Here is a 22,930-nt window from a genome sequence, read left to right as displayed (position 1 = left end):
TGCAGTTGCCAAAAGACATACTAACTACAGAAATGCTATAAGTGTAACAGAAAGGTTAGCAATTACTTTAAGATTTCTATCAACAGGCGGTTCCTACCACAGCCTCATGTATCTTTCAAAAGTATCAAAGCAGTCCATATTTGTAATAATACCTGAAGTTTGTGAAGCTTTAATTAACAGTCTTAGTGGTTATGTAAAGGTATGTATAACTTTTGTACGTAATTGGTTTGTGTTAATACGCTGTAACATAAACGCCATAGTTACTGTATGAAACAAATTTTTAATACAAACGAAATCATTAACGCTGAAATTAATTTTGAATCCAACAGACATCATTCGCATACATAAATAATTTGTCTTCTTGTTTATCTATTGAAAAGTTAAAATTTCTTCTTTTTCTTGGTCTGATATATACTAAGATTGTTGTGTGTGGACACTGGGTGGATTTGAGACTAAATTTTGTGTGTCGACGCTGGGTGGATTTGAGTATGAATGTTGTGTGTCGATGCTGGGTGGATTTGAGTATAAATGTTGTGAGTTGGTGTTGTGTGGATTCGAATATAAATTTTGTGTGTCGACGCTGAGTTGATGTAAGTGCGAAGAACCACTCGAGGATGCTGTCCGAAAGCGAAGAAATTGTTCTAATTGGTGTTGTACATGGGATGATGGCGGCTCATTGGGGTTACTATTATACTTGCCCATTTCAGCGTCATATAATAGATTGTGGATTAAATATTCTACGGTGGACTGGGCATAGGGTGTGGGTAGACCTCTCAATTTTTGAGCTACCAATTCACCTATTATGTCAAATTTATCAGGGTTTTTTGTGATTGTTCGTGCCGATCTTTATGTAATAATGTCACATGTTGTAGACTTCTCCATTCCTACGCTACACGTTTTGTGATATATCCTTCCGTTTAGCAGCCTTGTTTATCTTGACATTTTCAGAAGTTTCTTGAATGTCCTTCACTGTTGATTTTTCCTTTGCTGCCATAGGAGATGTAAGTTTGACATCAGACACCACAGTATGTTCTGCATCCATAGTCTCTATTCTTTCAATCTCGGTTGTCTGTTGACTGTCACTTGGTATATTACCAGTGTCATCTGGTTCAGTTTCATCTAGTGACGACTGTGATGAGTCAGATTCCTGAAAACAAAAAACAAATTGAATTTTCTAGTAAAATTCCATCCAAACGCTTAAATTTATTTTCTTAATTTCAGACTTCTACAAATGAAGCCGAATGGAAAAAGATCAGTGCAGATTATGAGAAGATTTGGAATTTTCCTCACTGCCTTGGTGCTATGGATGGCAAGCATGTAGTCATCGAAGCCCCCATACATACCGGTAGTGAATTCTATAATTATAAAGGTACATTTAGCATTGTTTTGTTTGCAGTTGTCAATGCAAACTATAACTTCGTTTATGCAAGTGTGGGCGCTCAGGGACGTATTTCTGATGGAGGAGTATTTAAGAGCACATCTTTTTATAAATTGATGGAAGAGTCTTCGTTACATCGCCCACAAAATCGTAACCTACTTGGTAGGCAATTACCTGTCCCATATGTCTTTGTAGCGGATGATGCATTTCCCTTGACAACTGCTATAATGAAACCATACAGTGGGCATCAAGAAAAACACTCAAAAAATCGAGTGTTCAATTATCGGTTAAGCAGAGCACATAGGGTAGTTGAGAATGTTTTTGGTATACTCGCATCTGTTATTCGTGTACTGCGTAAACCAATGTTATTGCAGCCAGAGAAGGCCGAAAAAATAGTATTAACATGCGTATTGCTTCATAATTACTTGAGAACAAATGCAACAACCAGAAACAGTTACACTCCCCCAGGAACATTTGATAAGGAAGATTTGGAAACTGGAACAATAGACCGAGGTTCTTGGAGACGAGATACCCAACCTACCGCTTCATTATTACCCCTTATGAACATTCCACGAAAAGCAGCCATGGAGGCATGGGCCATCAGAGACGAGTATGCTGACTATTTTATGACAAACCTAGGCCAAGTACCATGGCAGTTACAGTACTGTTAACTTGTATACTCATAAAGTTTTTATTATCAATTTTAATGTTTTTATAATAGTTTCATGTAATTGCATGTTTGCATGTGTGACAAAAGAAGGTACCTACTTAGTTAACTATTGAGAAAAATTGATATTTTTTGACATATCTCGTATTAGAGTGGAAAGTTTCGAGTTTATGAATAACTTTTTTCCTTAAAATTGATAGTAAAAATGTTTTCCATATGGCTACGACCGATGCTACGAGTTTAGTTGACATAATTTAACGATATTCTTTAAAATAAAAATTATAAATGATCTACTTACGTGTGTTTCTCTTGAACATCCAGCTTGCAGGCTCTTTCGAGGCTTATTTTTGTCTCGTAAAAAACTTAGCAGTTCATATCCAAACCATTTGGAAGTGAAATGTTTACCGGCCCCCGATTTCTTCATTTTCTTATAGTTTCTTCTTTCTCTCGTATACTGGCTGTTAATATTCCTTATTTTCTTTTCAACATCAGCCATTGACTTTATATTTAATTCTAAAAAAATCTCTTTCAGTGCATCGGCTTTCTTGTAACGATTTTTATAGTCTTTATTTTTAGGGTCCCATAATAATGGATGCTCCCTGTACAATTCTATCAATTTTCAAGTATTTTCCGTGTTCCACTTCTTTTCCCTCGACATTTTAGCAAAGACACGCCACAACAACACAACCGAACCACATTGAACCACATTTGTGTGATTTTTCACTGATTTACTACCTGGTCACCTAGTTTTGACAGCGCGCACCGTCCACACTGCGCCGACAACTTGTCGTAAAATATGCAGACAAAATAGATACCCTTTGATCTTTACCGACTGGCGACGGGACTTGCAACAGTCTCAGAATTTGGAAACAAAACCCAAATAAGACAAAAATGTTGCAGAAATGTATCGGATTTGTCGCCACTTTGTCGCGAAACATGAATGTTCTTGTCTTGTCGTTGTTTTGTCTGATTGGTCTGGACCCGGCATAAAAGATCTATGGTTTTTTCAGTTGGCCAAGCTAAAATAAAAATCAAGTCAAAACTTTCCATCCTTCGATGAAAGACAAAGTCTGAAATGAATGTCATATAAATAAAAGGGACTTACTAAATATACCACCTACCGTTTCAATTTTTTATTCTTCATTTCGGTACCAAAGTATTGCATATTTTTCAAGTGAAATTCATCGATCATTTCGAAATCGACTCTTGGTAAGTTGTCGGAGTAAGCTTCAACAAAACTAGGCTCAACATTCATTTTGAAATTATTTTAATAAAAATACTAAGTTATGTGTGGAAACCATTGACATTAGAAAGAGCACATTGTCGCATACACTACAGAGGGTGCTGGCTGACTGGATGACAATATGACTAATACACCAGTAACGTTGAATTTCTTATTTTTGGTGCGTGGCTTGAATGTATAATTGATTTATTTTATTAGGGTTCATGAGCATTCACAAACCATTTGAAAATACATCTCGTTAAATTCTATTTAGAATCATATTTAGATATAACTTGTACTATATCAGTTATCAAGGCAAACATTATTGTCCATTTTCATGCTCAATTCCTGGATTCCAACGATCTTATTATTGTATATTCATTTATTTGCTGGCTTTATTCTTAAAAAACATGAATGAATAATTACAGAATATTTTAATTGATCGTTCTTTTTCTCAGGAAAATGGAGTACCCATATCACAATTCATTGGTTTATTCGGCATTGAAAATGTATGTCATATCGGATCCATTCTGCTTGTTTTTCCAACATTGAGTTTCAACTTTTTATTAGCTAACAGCTCGGTAGGAACAATTCGTTTTTTCATCGAGTTTAGTTTGTACGTGTTTTAGAGATATATCTTAATAATAATATGGTACATTCTTGTGCTGATTATAATTGTGCTTCATTGAATTTTATCATATGATTAACCTCAGAAGCTTTTGTTGGATCAGTTTGAGGTACAATCAATTCTGTCTATACTTGACCTCATTCAACCTTCCTCTCAAGTTTTGGAAGATTTAACAGATTACCCAAGCGAGCGTATAACGCTTGAATTTAGTAGCAATATTAGAAAGAGGTAAGTATGTAGGAATCGTTTTTTTTATAATAAATTTCAGTTTGCTATATTTTTTATTTTCGTAACTGTATATTATTAAATAATGCATAAAATCATAGTTTAGGAAAATATTTTGTGATCTTTCAACTTTGTGTACTGATTTTAGATATAGAACTCATTTCCAAACATTATTTTTCGTGTACATTTTATTCCATGTGGAGAATTTTTCATTAATTGAAACGTTAATGGGTTCATAGACACTTCCATAATTGAATTGATAATTATAGGCTTCCTAAATTTTAAGATTTGGCAATGTTGATTATTTCTATTGTTTCTATCGGTGAATCAAACAAGAAGCGGTAATAGGCCCGTGACGTCACTGGCCTACCACATTCGATTTTTAATAATTAATTACGGAAAAACTATGATACTTAGAGAGCTGAAACAAAGTGAACTGTTTTTCAATTTGAAATTTCTGTCAAGTGAACTATGATCCGAAAATCATGAAACAAGCACATTATTCACGAAATAGGCTGGCTCTTAGTATTTGATGATTTTTGTTATTTATATATATATATATATATATATATATATATATATATATATATATATATATATATATATATATCGTTATTTTTAACACCTCGACACGTGTTTCGATCACCAAGTGATCATCTTCAAAGAGGAAGAATGAAACTAGAAACTGATGCGAGCTAACCCTATTTATGCTATAAAGGTAACCCATACAGGTAAACCATCCAGGCCTATCCATGGTTAGGCAATGTTGTGAAATTAATTTTTATATAGCTGAAAATTGTTTTATATAAACGTATATTGTAAAATGATAGATAAGGCAAAATTGTAAAATTAATTTTGGTTGGTATACCTGTATGGTTGGTACGCCTGGATGGTTTACCTGTATGGGTTACCTTTATAGCATAAATAGGGTTAGCTCGCATCAGTTTCTAGTTTTAATCTTCCTCTTTGAAGATGATCACTTGGTGATCGAAACACGTGTCGAGGTGTTAAAAATAACGATTTGGTGTTGGGAAAAAACTCCAGTAATATTTATTGTTTGTTATTTGCTCCAAGCTCATGAAGTTTTTTTGGCGGAATACATTTTTAAATAACTCATCTACCCTTCCCCTTCTAGTAATTATGAATACAACTATCTGAAACCGTTGACTTTATATTTATCAAAATATCTCAGGTGAATGGAATAACATCATATTTTATTGAAGATTAAAAAAAATCATTAAGAAATAATGAAAAAAGTTCAATATAAAAAATGAATCGGAAATAAAAATTTTTCTCTCAACCAACTATCGTTTTTCTATAAACGGAGACGTGGATTAACTTGGTCTTCTCTTTCGATGTGTGATTAGATGTTTTGTTTGATGCAGATCTCGATCGAATTTCTCCACTGACTCACTGGAGATGGCCACAATAATCTATAAGCACTCAATTGAATAATTTTGAAGAATCATTTGATTTCTTCATCATAATTAAATGCAAGTATTCAATTTTGCCAGCAGGCCGCGTAACAACTCTTTATACAGTAATAATAAAGATCTATGAACTTTTATTTCATAATGATTTGTCGCACAGAATAAAACCTCTCGTGTTTTCATTCTAAAATATGTTTTCTTTTACAGTAAAAAAAACTCCATAGTCCTGCGGACACAATTATCAGTTCGAGTGCACAACATAATCGGTAAGTCTTCATTTGAGAATATTTTTTAGATAAATATAACTGAAATCATATGGAATGTGAAGAATGTTACAAATATTAGGGTTTTGAAATACTTTCCCCATATATAAATACATCTTTCTGGTTATCAACATGGATGACTTTGATTTAAAATATGGATGATCGTTCACATTATAATGATCAAAACATTTCCAAATTTATTAGTCAACGTAAGTAACAAATTTAATACGTTTGAACTTGGTAGATTGGAAATTGCCTCAGTGAGTAGTTTTTATTGAAGAAACAACATATCTCTTCCAAAACTGACCGTGATGGTATTTCAAAGAATTTTGTTCAGTTGATACAGACCTTTAATCGAACAATGTGATCTAAAATTTTCAAAAAAGTCACTACTACAACCCTCAAAAGTAGATTAGTATTAACGAGATCTTACCCTTCAACGTTGACTCCTAGTAGGAATCAGACGAGATGCAGTCGACACCAATCGTCTCAAAAAATAGGGATTGATTTCGCGTTCAATGAGTAGACTAACAACTCAAGCTGAGCGACCAGCTGCCATCTGAACAATAGAATCATATGTTCAAGGGTTCAAGTACCATTATGTCTGGTCCAACCCTCATGCCATCAGTGCTATCTCTACCTTTTTTATCCTATTTGAATATTGGTTCTAGGTCAGTTTGGGGATCTACTAGTACTAGTACAAGATTCAGTTTCCCTAACAGTTATATCTCTTGACTTTGGAGTTGTAGAAGTTCCTAGACCCTTTAACTTAGTGCTCTCGGTGAAAGTTACTATGGTCGATTTGGATGGGCTCATGTTGAGCACCTTTTCCGGAATTATTTTCCAGCAGGTTGAGTGCAACTTTCTCGATTTTCAATAAATTGATGAATGTAGCCGTTACTACGTGGTAGGAAATCATAATGAAGAAAAGAGAATTGAAACTTTCTGTTTATTACTACTTTTATTTATTTATAAGGACATTTTCAAACTTATACATTCAACTAATGATATAAATATTTCGAATAGTGGAGAGATACCTCCGAATACATTATTTCTTAGCCACACTACCTACGATATTTTCAGTCTTTAACACCTAACAGAACAGAACATAATAGAAACGGAAACAAAACAGAAACAAAACAGAAACAGAACAAAAATAGAACAGAAACGGAACAGAAATAGAACAGAAACAGAACAGAAATAGAATAGAAACAGAACAGAAACAGAACAGAAACAGAACAGAAACAGAACAGAAACAGAACAGAAACAGAACAGAAACAGAACAGAAACAGAACAGAACAGAAACAGAACAGAAACAGAACAGAAACAGAACAGAAACAGAACAGAAACAGAACAGAAACAGAACAGAAACAGAACAGAAACAGAACAGAACAGAAACAGAACAGAAACAGAACAGAAACAGAACAGAAACAGAACAGAAACAGAACAGAAACAGAACAGAAACAGAACAGAAACAGAACAGAAACAGAACAGAAACAGAACAGAAACAGAACAGAAACAGAACAGAAACAGAACAGAAACAGAACAGAAACAGAACAGAAACAGAACAGAAACAGAACAGAAACAGAACAGAAACAGAACAGAAACAGAACAGAAACAGAACAGAAACAGAACAGAAACAGAACAGAAACAGAACAGAAACAGAACAGAAACAGAACAGAAACAGAACCGAAACAAAACAGAACAGAAACAGAACAGAAACAGAACAGAACAGAAACAGAACAGAACAGAAACAAAACAGAACAGAAACATAACAGAAACAGAACAGAACAGAAACAGGAACAGAAACAGAACAGAAACAGAACAGAAACAGAACAGAAACAGAACAGAAACAGAACAAAAAAAGGAAACAGAAACAGAACAGAAACAGAACAGAAACAGAACAGAAACAGAACAGAAACAGAACAGAAACAGAACAGAAACAGAACAGAAACAGAAACAGAACAGAAACAGAACAGAAACAGAACAGAAACAGAACAGAAACAGAACAGAAACAGAACAGAAACAGAACAGAAACAGAACAGAAACAGAACAGAAACAGAACAGAAACAGAACAGAAACAGAACAGAAACAGAACAGAACAGAAACAGAACAGAACAGAAACAGAACAGAACAGAACAGAAACAGAACAGAAACAGAACAGAAACAGAACAGAAACAGAACAGAAACAGAACAGAAACAGAACAGAAACAGAACAGAAACAGAACAGAAACAGAACAGAAACAGAACAGAAACAGAACAGAAACAGAACAGAAACAGAACAGAAACAGAACAGAAACAGAACAGAAACAAAAACAGAACAGAAACAAAAACAGAACAGAAACAGAACAGAAACAGAACAGAAACAGAACAGAAACAGAACAGAAACAGAACAGAAACAGAACAGAAACAGAACAGAAACAGAACAGAAACAGAACAGAAACAGAACAGAAACAGAACAGAAACAGAACAGAAACAGAACAGAAACAGAACAGAAACAGAACAGAAACAGAACAGAAACAGAACAGAAACAGAACAGAAACAGAACAGAAACAGAACAGAAACAGAACAGAAACAGAACAGAAACAGAACAGAAACAGAACAGAAACAGAACAGAAACAGAACAGAAACAGAACAGAAACAGAACAGAAACAAAACAGAACAGAACCGAAACAAAACAGAAACGAAACAAAATAGATACGAAACAAAAAAGAAACGAAACAAAACCGAACAAAAACAGAAACGAAACAGAACAGAACAGAAACAGAACAGAACAGAAATAGAAACGAAACAGAACAGAAACAGAACAGAAACAGAACAGAAACTGAACAGAAACAGAACAGAAACAGAACAGAAACAGAACAGAAACAGAACAGAAACAGAACAGAAACAGAACAGAAACAGAACAGAAACAGAACAGAAACAGAACAGAAACAGAACAGAAACAGAACAGAAACTGAACAGAAACAAAACAGAAACAGAACAGAAACAGAAACGAAACAGAACAGAAACAAAACAGAACAGAACCGAAACAAAACAGAAACGAAACAAAATAGATACGAAACAAAAAAGAAACGAAACAAAACCGAACAAAAACAGAAACGAAACAGAACAGAACAGAAACAGAACAGAACAGAAATAGAAACGAAACAGAACAGAAACAGAACAGAAACAGAACAGAAACTGAACAGAAACAGAACAGAAACAGAACAGAAACAGAACAGAAACAGAACAGAAACAGAAGAGAAAAAGAACAGAAACAGAACAGAAACAGAACAGAAACAGAACAGAAACAGAACAGAAACAGAACAGAAACAGAACAGAAACAGAACAGAAACTGAACAGAAACAAAACAGAACAGAAACAGAACAGAACCAGAACCGAAACAGAACAGAACAGGAACAGAACAGGAAGAGAACAGAAACAGGACAGGAACAGAACAGAAGCAGAACAGGAACAGATCCGAAACATTACAGAAACAGAACCGAAAAAGGACAAAACAGAAACGAAACAAAACAGAAACAGAACAAAAATAGAACAGAAACAGAACAGAAACAGAACAGGAACAGAACAGGAACAGAACAGAAACAAGACAGAACAGAAACAGAACAAAAACAAAACAGAACAGAAACAGAACCGGAACAGAACAGAAACAAAACAGAACAGAAACAAAACAGAACAGAAACAGAACAGAAACAGAACAGAAACAGGAACAGAAACAGAACAGAAACAGAACCGAAACTGAACAGAAACTGATCAGAAACAGATTAGAACAGAAACAGGAAGATATCCACATTTTTTGTATAAAGAGGAAAAAGTAGAAAACCGAAACCTTTTTTTTGAGAAATTAATATCTCTTAAAAATATATCTCTTTCACCTTGAACACTTATGTTTATGACAATTTGAAGAGCATTTGGCTTTATTATACCCTTTATGACTAATATTTACAATGCATATATATGTGATAATTATTTTCCATCACCTGAAAAAAAACTTTTGTATTACCATTACCCAAGGTTCCTAATGCGATTGATTTTAGACAAACTATCAAAAATCTTTTCAATTCAATAAAACGTTTCTAGAGGGCTGAAGAGCTGCTGAGAAGGTTCCTAAGTGGTAAAAGAAGACGAATATAACAGTTGGGCTGAAAAGTTCGTAAGCTAACATAGAAAAAAATGTTTTGATAAAACCTGATTTTATCATTCAAAATAGTTGTCTTCAAGGGCTATACAACCATTATAGCGGTCAAACAATTTTTTGATATCGTTTTTATAGTAAGATTTGTCTTTAGCCTCAAAATAGGCCTGAGTTTCGACGATTACTTCTTCAATGGCGCTATTTTTTTCCAGCTAGCATTTTTTTAGATCTGAGAACAGAAAAAAGTCGCAGGGGGTCAGATTTGGATAATACAGTGCCTCATTCATGCAATTTTGTCATCGTTTTCATTGATTTGTGACACGGTCCATCGTCTTGATGAAATGGGGCCGTTTTTCCGCGATTTCATTTATCATGCGCTTCAATAACGCTATGTAATAGTCGCTGTTGATATTATACCACGCGTATCCCAAAATACTGGTACTCTAACCTTACCAGTCGAATGCTGTGTCTTGGACGCTTTGGACTCCAAACACGTGATGAACCGACTCGGTTCATCACGTGTAGTCCACTCAGGGTACGATCGTTTGATTCTGGTGTGATATGATGTAGTCATGTTTGATCCATTGTCATATATAGGCGCATTAATTCGGGTTTTTTTATAGTACATCAGCTCCAAACACTGCTCAGGTTCTACAATTCGTTGCTGTTTTTGGTCGATTGTGAACTCGCACGGTACCCAATTTGAACATACTCAAATATTCATGCACGATATGTCCAACATGTTTCCTTTATATTTTTAGAGCCTCAGATTTCTCATCAACTTCACTTTGAGGTCATCCAAAACTATTTTGTGGACTTGTTTGATATTTTTGTCAGTAACAGCCTCTTTGGGGCTTAGTGTTCATTTCAACTCGTTCAAACTTAGCATACCACTTCTCAACGGTTGATATTCCTGGTGCAAAATCTGAATGATGTTTATCGAGCCAAGTAAGCTTCGGCCTACTTTCTCGGCTTTTTCATCAAAAAGCAATGCTTTACTATGACTCAAATTCTTTTTCATCCATTTTCTTTAAACTAACAACATTGATTCACTCAAAATGTTCAATCTCACAAACTAATAATAATTATAATAATATCGTTTATTTTATTTTTTTTAATATTATCAATTTTATCGAAACAACGATAAAAATAAAATAAAAACAACAATAAAAATTAATTGGTGCTCCGGGGCGACTTCATTGATTCCAGTGGCGCATTTGCTTTTTCAGCTGCAGGAAAACCCGGAAAAACCTGAAGCACCACATCATCTGAAGATCTTGATCTAACAATGTCCTCTCTCTTATAAAACAAAATGTAGGGTGTCTCCAGAGGCATAAAAATACATTTCTACATAAAAGGAAAAGGGTTAGCCAAAGGCTATCTTCCACTCCTCCCAAAAATTATACAGTATGTGTTAGAAAATAATTATAAAAATACTTATTTACTTTTTTGGGAAAGGAAGTTTTTGGCTTTCTACTACTCCATCTTGATACAAAAAAATGTGGGAATCTTCCAGAAAAAGGATGTAGATCATACAAAGAAGTAACTTACAGATACAAACTGGAAGAAACAGCTGCTTTCAAATAAACATTGAATTACACGAAAAAAAAAATTATTTCGAAACAAATACACTGAATTATACAGAAGATACTTTTCTCTACTCAGTTTGTATTCCAAACATTCGTTATGGAACAAAATCAGATGTCATTCACAGGAGTTCTACTTTAAATGAATGGTAACAAAATGCACTTACATGAAACACTGTCATCCTCACTGGTAGACATCGATGTTTCGCCGAAAGACACTTGCCTTAAGGCTCTTCAGTACCAAATTGGATAACATAGAAAATACACACAATCCATTCATGAATTACAATTTTTAATGTCACGGAGTGACAATGATAGAGAAGACAAAAAAATAATAGATCATATAGTCGCTAATAACTCTTAATATTCAGTATTAAACAGTATTTTGGTCAATTTAACAATTTCATTGTACTACCATACATTGAATTTTAAATTTTTTAAATTAGCACTTTCTTAAATTGATAAAATATTATGATTTAAAATGGGTAAAATTTCATTCAAATAAGAAGTGGCTATATAAGAAAACCATCCTTGAAATTTGGAAGTACGGTGCCTAGGTATGTTGAATGAGTTAATTATCAAATTGACCATTTGTACGTTAGAATGCCTGCTTAATAAACTATATAAATTACTAGGTGTTATAGTTTGAAGCAACGTAAACAAAAGAATTTTTATCAAATATTGGACTCTGTACCTCACATTCAGCTCCTTCATTTTTATTAAAAATGGTGTGACATGTACACCATATGGTATACAGTATACGAATCGCATGCAAGCATTTTGTATACTTTGTAACTTCTGCTTGTTATATTGCGGCAGATAATTGTAATACACCGTAAAAAATCATGTGGATTCAATATTAGTAGCGCCATCTGTGTGTGGGCATACGAACTTTTCAGCACACCCAATACTTAGGAGTGATGCTGTGAATGTCACTAATTAGCAGGTTCCTGTGATTGTCGAAAGGAAAAGCTCAGACCAGTAATCCTCTTCCTTCAAAAATGAAATGATATAATTCAACTCTGAAACATTACGCTTGATAATTCACCATTATCTATATAATTATTCATGGAATTAAAATTCGTGATAATTCTGTACTTTTACATATGCTAATATTAAAGGCGGTAATTCTCAGTCGCATTTTAAGAAAAAAACAAAGTTTTCAAAAATAATCAGTTTTTTAATAATAACAGATAATTTTGTAGACATCTTTGGCATATTTGGTACATATTTTCCATGCCTCAAGGCGCATTTTCTGATGTACACAAATTTGTATTTTTTCAAACAGTGGCATCCCTACGTGTTTCGCATTGAATATTTTTGGGGAAAAAGTACTACGCCAATGCTTTCTTTTCAAAATAAAATCATTTTTAGAATCCTCATTTATTTTGGAGAAAATTTGATCTCTTGGTATTTCTTTGTCCGACTCATGATTTTCACTCAAAAAAATAAAAATCGACAGAAAGCAAATTAAGAAATTAGATCAATTCTAAAATGAATGAGAATCTGAAAATTGCTTCATAACGCATTACCAATTCCCTAATAATATTTGAAAACATAATCTGCAAAAAAAATAATTTTTCACAAAAACGAGTTTTATTTTATTTTGTGACAGTAAGTCTAAACGAATAGCACAAATTTGTTAATTGATAATAATACCAAAACTGATTATAAAAATTGTTGTAAGTGGCCACCTGCACTTATTATGCATGCTTCAGCCCTTCTACGCATGGAATTACGCACCCGTTCAAATATTCCCGGCGTATTTCGTATAGTTTCACACGAGGCAACTATTCGCTCTCTTAAATCTTCTAAAGTAATAACGGGAGTTTTATACACAAGAGTTTTAAGGTGACCCCATAAAAAAATCTAAACTGTTGAGATCTGGGCATCTTGCTGGCCATTGCTAAGGTCCTCCGCGACCTATCCAACGATTAGGATAAACTGTATTTAAATGGTTTCGGACAATTACACTGAAATGAGCAGGGGCGCCATCGTGCATGTACCATATTCGATTCCTTAACGCAAGTGGCACATCTTCAAATAACCCAGGTAAGTTTTCTTTGAGAAAGTGTAAATAAGAACGACCATCAAGGCGTCCTGGTAGAAAAAATGGGTCTATTAGATGATCACCTATAATTCCTGCCCATACATGAACCGAAAATTGGTGTTGGAAATGGGTTTCGGTTATTGCATGGGGATTTTCTTCAGCCCACACATGATTGTTATGGAAATTTTGAATGGCATTCCGAGAAAAATTTGCTTCGTCTGTGAACAAAATTTGTGTCTCAAACTGCGGATTTAGTGCAATACTTTGTAGATACCACTGACTGAAGTTCACACGCTGTGGAAAATCTCTGGGGAGTAATGCCTGCACTCTTGAAATATAGTATGGGTATAACAAAAAATCAACCAAAATACGCCAAACAATTTGATGACAAATATCCAGAGTTCTAGCGATCTTTCTCGTACTCGTCTCAAGATGTTCCTCAATTTCTTGCAGCACCGCTTCCTCAATTTCAGGAGTTCTTACTACACGAGGTCTACCTTCCGGAGTCCCTTTCTTGAAACTAGCAGTTTCCCCAAGTCGACGATGAATATTTGAAAAGGTTCGGCTATCTGGTAAGGCACGATTAGGATATCTTTCCTGATAAATGCGCCTGGCTTCTGTTGCATTACCATCGGCAAGGCCATAAACGTAATGCATTTGCGCCATTTCCGCATTCGTATAATTTACCATATTTACTGATATTCAGAAAAACAGCGGACTACCAAAATAACTTCAATAACACTTCAAAATCAATCAAAACGCGCTGTGACAGTTTTTAACACCAACACCTTACTTTAAACCAACATCAATATTAGCTACTGACGTTTGTACATACAGAGAATTCGTTTTTTATTGCCATGGTGGGTACGCTGTTTTTTCTGCTTTTAATCTTTAAAAGAAATCACATATCGACAAACTCCATATTTCCAAGAGGTGCAGTAAATAAATTCTGCTACACGTCATTTATTCCAGGATAACTAAATTTATGTTTTCAAAAATGATTAAGCGGTGCTGCGTTATGACGTAATTTTAATTGAGAACAGTGCATGTGCATCTGACAACAAATAATACCTTTTAGATCCTCAATTATTTTGCAACAAATCTGATCTCTTAGTTTGCTTTCAGTCGATGCACGATACCGCATCAGATTTTTAAGGAATTTATCCTTAAGTAAAGCGATTTTTAATTTTTTGAGCGAAAACCATGCGTCGGACAAAGAAAACCCAGCAAATCAAATGTGCTCAAAAATGTATGGAGATTTTAAAAATAATTTTTAATTCAAGATAAAGCAGTGGCGTAGTATTTTTTTCGACAAAAATATACATTTCAAAACTCGTACGTACGCCACTAGCAGAGAAAATTAAGAAAATTGTACATCAGAAAATGCGCCTTGAGGCATGGAATATATGTACCAAATATGCCAAAGATGTCTACAAATTTATCTCAGTTATTATTGAAAAACTGATTATTTTTGAAAACTTTGCCACCCTGTATCTCAAAAGTTAAGGCGTTAAAATGGGTCTAAGAATTACCTCCTTAAATATTAGCATGTGTTTAAGGAACACCCTGTATATTTTTCTATATTTGTGAAACATTTTTTTTCTTTTTCAGAAAAACTATTAACATCTGAGGGTCGGGAGCTGCGACGTGCATTATTCTCCCTCAAACAAATTTTCCAAGAAGATAAGGATTTAGTTCACGAATTCGTTCGAAACGACGGTTTATCATGTCTCATAAAAGTCGGATCCGAAGCAGATCAAAATTACCTAAATTACATTTTGAGGGCACTAGGTCAAGTAATGCTTTACGTCGATGGGATGAACGGAGTCATGGAACACAATCAAACAATCCAATGGTTGTACAGTCTCATTTCGTCAAAGTTCAGATTGGTGGTGAAAACTGCGCTGAAATTACTCTTAGTATTCGTAGAATATGCCGACTCAAATTGCTCTCTTCTGATCAAGGCAATTCACAGTGTTGATTACTCTGAAGGAGTTCCTTTTTATCATAATATAATGAAATTATTGAAGGACTTCGAGTTTGCTGATACAGAACTTCTAATTTATGCCATGACACTCATTAACAGAATTCTGAATGGCGTGTCAGATCAGGATACGTTTTATGACCAAATAGACCCATTAGAAGAACAAGGTCTTGAAACTGTCATTCAGAGATATATGTCCAAGCCTGGAACTGACCTAGATCTATTGCAGCAATTTCAAATTTATGAAGCAGTTCTCCAATACGAAGATGGTGAAGACCTTAATGGATCATATTTGGGACGTCTAGATGATAGTATTATGAAAATGAAAAGGAACAGAAAATCGGTAGTGGATTCAACAGAAAGGAGGAAGAGCAGGCGACACTCCACAGGAAATAGTCCAATATATCCTACGATGATAACGAAGGGAAGCAGTCCTACCTTACAAACTAGTAAAGAGGATAAAGATTCTGATTCATCTAGTTCGCAGTCCTCTTCCATGAACACAAACTTAAGAGGGAGTAACAATAAAAGCGACAAAGGTTTGTTTTCACTATTAGTAAAATATATAAAGCCTCAGACTTCTCCTGAAAATGCAATCAATTCAGACTGAATCGTAGGCAAGATATGAGCATAGGCATATCAGGCGATTTCAAAAAGTAATTTTCATTTCATTCAATAATTTGTATCAGTCTATTACTTTGGGTTGAAACAACCCATAGACCTTATAATGCCAGTTATTCTTTTTCACACCACAATAAAATTACTGTCTCTCGAGACGCATTTCGTTAACCAAGTTAGCATTATCAAGAGCTGACTGAAATTAAACGGTACACATTTGGACGAACTATCACCTCACGCAATGAGGACCATTAAATCAATTCCTAGTATGACTAATTTTGTTTCGTTATATTTTTGAACAATCTAATGTTGATCACCCAGTGTTATGATACCTAATCTGTTTCCAACCTGTAATTATTTCGTGAGAGAGTTGATAACTGTTCATAGATATCATTTCCATTTATTGTTTTCTTCCGAAGGCATCTGAAAACCTGTTGTCATGTACTGCTCTCAACAATTTAAAGCATTCCTCATTTATTCTGTGTTCGTTCTTTGAGAAATATTGAGAAACACTAGACTTATCTGGTCTATGAAATAAAAAATATGAATTATGTTCCTTGTAGCGAGTCTGTTTAGTTCAACCAACATTCTTTCTATCACAATGTTCCCAGCTTCTTTCATATATCCCAGACTTTTTACTGCCAAACAATTGTTGAAGTGTATGAGCAGTTTTGAAAGCCACGTACGTATTCGATTTTCTGGACATTTTGACAATCCATTGATGAATTAAATGAAATTAAAATGAATTGACTTCAAATCTACTCGTACTCTTCAACAAGTGTTGGGCAAAGCGATGAATTGGCGCAGTGGTAGTGCGCCACGATTTACAACTCTGTCTTAAATAAAAGCGTGAAGGCGGAAGGTCATCTTCGTGTTATTCGGGCTTGGAGTCCAGCTCCCCTACCCTTTTGGCAGATTATTGGTCTCGAGAAGGACCAATGGGTTTATGACTGATGGTATGGCGGCATGAAGTCCTCAGACTCGGGATACCCCTACCTGGCTGGGGTGAGATGAATGAGAAAGTTGTTCATCCGTTAACGGGGGACATGAGGGCCTCATTCGACAGAGTGTCGGGGCCTTCTGTATCGGGAGGGGTCGTCTACAGCATAATCTGTGGCTTCCCTAACTAACCGTAAAAGCGTGAAAGAGCTAAGCGAACTGGTTATCGTGCACGAGCGGAGCTCCGGTGCTCTTAAGTCTCACTCTAGCCAACCCCAATAAGAGAAAAGTAAAGTATGACTACAGAAGCACCGACTGGGGCGAGTCCAGATCGGCTGTGAATGGTTTGACCGTGATAAAAAGCAACATGTCGAAATGATCTCGATCATTTCTGTTTAACAGTTTGTCGAAAAAATTCAAACATCCAGAGATAGGTCGACAAGGAAGGTAGTCGTGAAAGAACACCGAGATATTCTACCACTAGATATTGTTGAACTCGTTAAGAAGAAAAACATACAGCGCAAAATGTGGCCGCGAATACGGGGCCCCCGCTACAAGGATCACACGCTGAGACTTGCGGCAGAGGTCAATAAAAAGTTCATCAATAAAAGGTGGCAGGATAAGCTCGAGATTCTTAGTGTTCATGATCACTATATATGGTGGATGGTTACGAAGTTGGACCATCGCTTCGAACCCATACCTTCTATACAAAAGGGTCAAAAACACGCGGTGACGAACCTTAAGAAGGCTCAGTTGTTCGAGGAGTACTTTGCTTATATCCACCGTGTAAAACCCGATTACTGCATCTAGCATTAGAATACCACCAGGGTCGCCGACATGGTCAGGAGCAGACCAGTTACGGCCATGATGGAACAGACCCTAGTAGAGTGGCTTACTAGCTACGATGACATTGTAGAAACCACCAAGTGGAGGTGGTGCCCATCCACAAGACTGGTAAAACTAGACACATTATTGATAATTATCGCAAGATCTTGCTGCTTAGTGTGGTTGCGAAGATTGACGATGAAGTACTGCTAGGTAGACTTCTTCGCCTAGAGGGGAAGATGAGCAATTCGGGTTCTGATGAGGTCGGAACACGACCTTCCAACTGATACGAGTTGTTCAAGGGATTAAGGAGTCTTTCCATCAGGAGGAGAACACAGTTATGATCCTGCTTGATTTTCAAAAAGCCTTCAACAAGGTATGGACAGAATGTATGCCAAAATGTGGTTGGCAGCATGGCTTTATTCGTGATTAGGATTTTTGAATCCTACCTGCCTTTATTCGTGATTAGGATTCTTGAATCCTACCTGCCTTTATTCGTGATTAGGATTCTTGAATCCTACCTGACTAATCAAACTTCTCGTGTGAGAGTGGACCAAACCACATCTCCTGATAGAAGCAGGTGGCTTGCAGGGGTCCTGCTTATCACCGCACCATGTTCTCGCGAACGAATGTGGGTATGTATATACTTATGCAGACTATACCGCAATTTACGCGAATTCATTCTCAAGCGAGTTGGCTAAACAGCAGCTGCAGATCCACCTCAACAGGATGGTCTTGCCGTACTTTGACAGGCACAAAATTGTGATGAAATCATCTAAAACTGAGCTCGTCAACTTTTCGAAGAAATTTACCAACGTAAAGATTTTCAGGAAGTTGCGAATCAAAGGCGCTAGCTTTGATGGCAGAAAAGTGCGCGATATATGGGAGTTATTCTGGATAGGCGCTTGAATTTTCAGGAACACTTGAGTTTAGCGATCCAACTCCAAGCTCCATATTGACAACGAGTTGCTCATTTACAAACAAATAATAAGACCAGCTATGTTGTACGCCTGTCCTGTGTTCTGCAGCCTCAAAAGATCTCCTTTACAGAGACTAGAAATGACGCAGAACAAGGTGCTTCAGTATTTTCACTGATAGTCACAGATACATTTCATTGGTGGATATGTTAGATCTGGCTGAAGTGGAGACAGTCACTGAACGTATCAGGAGGTTATCTCAGAAATTCTTCAAGTTTTTTCTGCCGAAAAGTCCACTTACGAGGGACGTCACGGCTATTAGGAGTTACCATAATCTGCCCCGTAAACACTGGCTGATCTATGATCCATTGGACATCTTCCATGAACAGCACAAACCCGATCACGCTTAGTCCGTGGGAAAATTGGAAAAGATAATTCACTCAATTCACTGACTTAGCGTGATAGCAGAATTACTCTTGCCTGATTTTTTCATGACCTTTTTTCAGGAGGTTCCGGATAACTAACATAAAAAGTTAAATGAGATAAAGCAATATCGAAATCGCACCGCAAGAACTTTCGCGTGAGTTAGGCAGGAAACGGGACCTCATAGACGAAGGCTAAAGCGAAAATCTGTTGAGCGGAGAGCTACCTGTTAACACCAGCGGGGTCGCCTCCCACTGTCTAATTGTGGCACCGTGTAGTTTTGTTAGGCTCAACAAAACAGTCATCCTCCCGCCATAACCCCTATCTATACCTATCCCCCAAGGAGAATGTATCATATATTCACTTCCATAAACCAGATAAGTCCAGTATCGCTCAACATGTCTTGGAGAATGGTCATAGAATGGTCAGTTTAGAAATCGAAAAACGCGAAATGAGATCTATGAACAGCGACAAAGGTCCCATTCCAAAAAGCCATTTTTTTCTCTTCCACATAATAACAACAGGTGGAAATCAGGTACCAAGTAGTAATTAACATTGAATACAATAAAAATATAACACAATATGTTATACTATGAATTGGTATAATGACCTAATTAGGTAAGGTGATGGGTCGTAAGACTCAGTTTTAGTAATATCCTGAAGATGCTTACTTGGTTAGCTAAACGTGCGGCGAAAGACGTGTGGGAAAATGTTTTTAATGAATTAATTTTATGTCATAGATTCTAGTTCTACCTCTCAAAATGCAATTTATACTATTAAAGAGAATGAAAATAATTCAACATATGAAGTCAAGAAACTTTGACATTTTTGTTCTCGAAATATTTGTATTCACTGAATGTGTTACAAATATCGAATGAGAATCCTTAAGTAAATCTTCTTAATAACCTCTTTTCCCAGCTACTGATGCTGGAGTCACCCCTGCGTTGAAAAGGCGGAGAGAAAGAGCTGAACGACAACAAGGTTTTATAAAGGAACAAGAATGCACTCCATTCTTCAACGAGGGAAACAACGAAAATGGAAATGGTGAGTATTTTCATGTAGTAATTGAGAGAATATATTACCTCTGTGCAAACACTTCCAATCCAATCAGCACCAACAAAGATATCAAATGCGATGGTTGCTTATATATTCGAGGATTGAGTCTTCTGCCAATCCCATAGATGACATCTTTGTATGGGAAGATTTATTTATTTATTATCCACACAAGCTATTACAGCCTAATTACATGGATAAAAAAATTAAAGTTCATATAATCCTTGAAATACTTATGAATATATAAAAATAATAAAATAATAAAATATGTACCAGAATTGTAAAGGGAAATACTGCTTAAATAGGTAAATTTAACATATTTTCCAAAATTTTTTGGCGGAATGCTGATTGGGAAAGTGTCCAATCAAGATCTATTGATATATTCAAACTATTGACTAACTTTAATAAGGATATTAGTGGTGCTTTCGTTGCGATACTTACGGTTGGAATATTGAACATGAGCGAAAATCGGGTGCGACGAGGAGGTACGTGAAATGGTAACATACTGAGAATTTCTGAAGAATCAATGTTGTTATTCAAGAGTTTATGCATGAATATCATTGCTGATAATTGGCGTCGCTGTTCTAAAGATAATATTTTAAATTCATGTCGTAGGTCCAAAGACCTTGTTAAAAATAGATACTTCAAGAATTTGTTTTGAATTTTCTCTAGTTCGTTCACATAGGTTTGGTACTCCGCAAACCAAATAATAGAAGCAAACTCCAATTTCGGTCTTACTAACGAAAAATAGAGTAATTTAATAATGTCTATATTAGAGAATGAAGAAGTTTGTCTGATTACAAAACCCAACATTCGACTACCAGATTTCATAATATCTCGTATATGATCAGCAAATGAGAATTGTGTATTATACCTTAATCCAAGATCTTTAGTATCAGTTTTTCTTTCAAGAACCACACATCAATCTCATAACTAAATATAATTGGCTCCTTTATGCGAGTTATTGAGATTGAAGTATAATTTATTCTTCAAACTCCAATCTAAGATGTTATTTATATCCCTTTGCAGATATGTACAGTCTCGGACTGTTTTCACTGATTTAAAGAGTTTCAAATCATCAGCAAAAAAAAGATAGTTCAGGGTTGATGGTAAATCATTGATGAAAATTATGAATAAAAGTGGACCTAGATTTGATCCTTGTGGTATACCCGACCTAGCTGGAAATTTATCCGAAATTTTTCCATTATGTTTGACAATGAAAATCCGATTTTGAAGATAATTTTTCGTTAGTTCCAGAAAGTTTCTTGAAATTCCATATTTACTAAGCTTTTCTATCAGAATATCATGATGAACCTGATCAAAAGCTTTACGAAAATCAGTGAAAGCAACGTCTAATTGAGTTTTATTATCTAAAACTTCGAAGGCTTTATTACCGAATTCAAATAAATTTGTATTGATAGACTTTTTTCTCATAAATCCATGTTGTTGAGGTACTATATATTTGTTGATGTATACACTGAGTTTCTTAAAAATGATATGTTCGAATAATTTTGCTGGTGAAGACATGATTGATATACCTCTGTAATTTTTAATGTTCATTTTGTTTCCTGATTTGTATATAGGCGTCGTGATTGAAGTTTTCCATACACCAGGATGAATATTTGATTTGATGATTAAATTAAATATGTGTAGGAGAGGGGTTCTCAACCAATCACCACATCCTTTCAATATATAAGGAGGGATCCCATCAGTACCCGTTGCCTTCTTGGGTTTTAATCTTTTTAATGCCTCATCAAAATCGCTATTAGTTATCGAATGTACTGTAAAATATTCGTTACAAATCCTAACATCATTCAAAGTATCTTAAGATATCTTCACTCTTGTGAAATAACTACTTGTGAAATACTTTCGAAAGGAGATTTGTAATGTTGTGAAAATGAATCAGTTCTCAAACTATTCTTCAGTTTTTGTCGATTGTGTTATCAGAAAGTTTTATAATAAAGCAATGAGGACTTGACGTGGTTCAGTAGGTCACTGCTGAACTGATATATTTTTTTAAAGCTTGTACAACCCTGAATATGTAGAGTAGGGATTGCCAAACTTTTCTCAGACACTGTACCCCTTTTTAGCACCAAAAAATTTTGAGTATCCCTTCTCAGTAGTAAAAATAAAACCATATTACATGCTTCAAGGTATAGATTCAAGTATAGATTCAACCTGTGTAACTCAATTACAAATGTTTAAATAAAAACAAAGATATATTGCTTACGTAATTTATATTTATACATTTCATATATATTTATGTAATTATATTTATACGCATAGATATTTATACATAATTTAATTTTGATTGCATTAAAACAAATAAGACAAAACAAAAATATCAAAAACCGCTCAATTCCCAAACAAAAATTAGTGAGAAGGATGCGCTTGTTTCTGTTTGCACAGATGCTCAATATTGGCTTCTAGCTTGGTTAAATTCAATCTTAAGTTATCTTCAACATTTAATTTATTTCTGTAATCATTTTCAAGAAGGGTTCTCAAGTTCTCATATAAATACATGCTGCAAAACCCAACAAGACAGAGTCGAGCGAATGGGATCTGAAAGGAATGTTCAAAGAGG

The 22,930-nt window shown here is 35.3% G+C and overlaps 1 protein-coding gene across 3 annotated transcripts in view; it reads left to right on the top strand.

The window, feature by feature from the left end:
• The window catches only part of Fhos (Formin homology 2 domain containing), a 144,867-nt gene that overhangs the window by 80,986 nt on the left and 40,951 nt on the right, over positions 1 to 22,930 (top strand). For all 3 annotated transcript variants that reach the window (XM_074178983.1, XM_074178982.1, XM_074178985.1), the window contains 3 exons: positions 5,758 to 5,816; positions 15,199 to 16,110; positions 20,212 to 20,337. In XM_074178983.1, coding sequence (XP_074035084.1) covers positions 5,758 to 5,816; positions 15,199 to 16,110; positions 20,212 to 20,337 — 1,097 coding nt within the window. The remainder of the gene's footprint in view (positions 1 to 5,757; positions 5,817 to 15,198; positions 16,111 to 20,211; positions 20,338 to 22,930) is intronic.

This window comes from Leptinotarsa decemlineata, unplaced genomic scaffold, assembly GCF_025532065.1.
Source record: "Leptinotarsa decemlineata unplaced genomic scaffold, Ldec_3_MD MMD2_tig00004307_RagTag_RagTag, whole genome shotgun sequence".
Lineage (NCBI taxonomy): Eukaryota > Metazoa > Arthropoda > Insecta > Coleoptera > Chrysomelidae > Leptinotarsa > Leptinotarsa decemlineata.
Note: the sequence above shows the minus strand (reverse complement) of the source record. Positions and strands in the feature narration are given on the sequence as shown.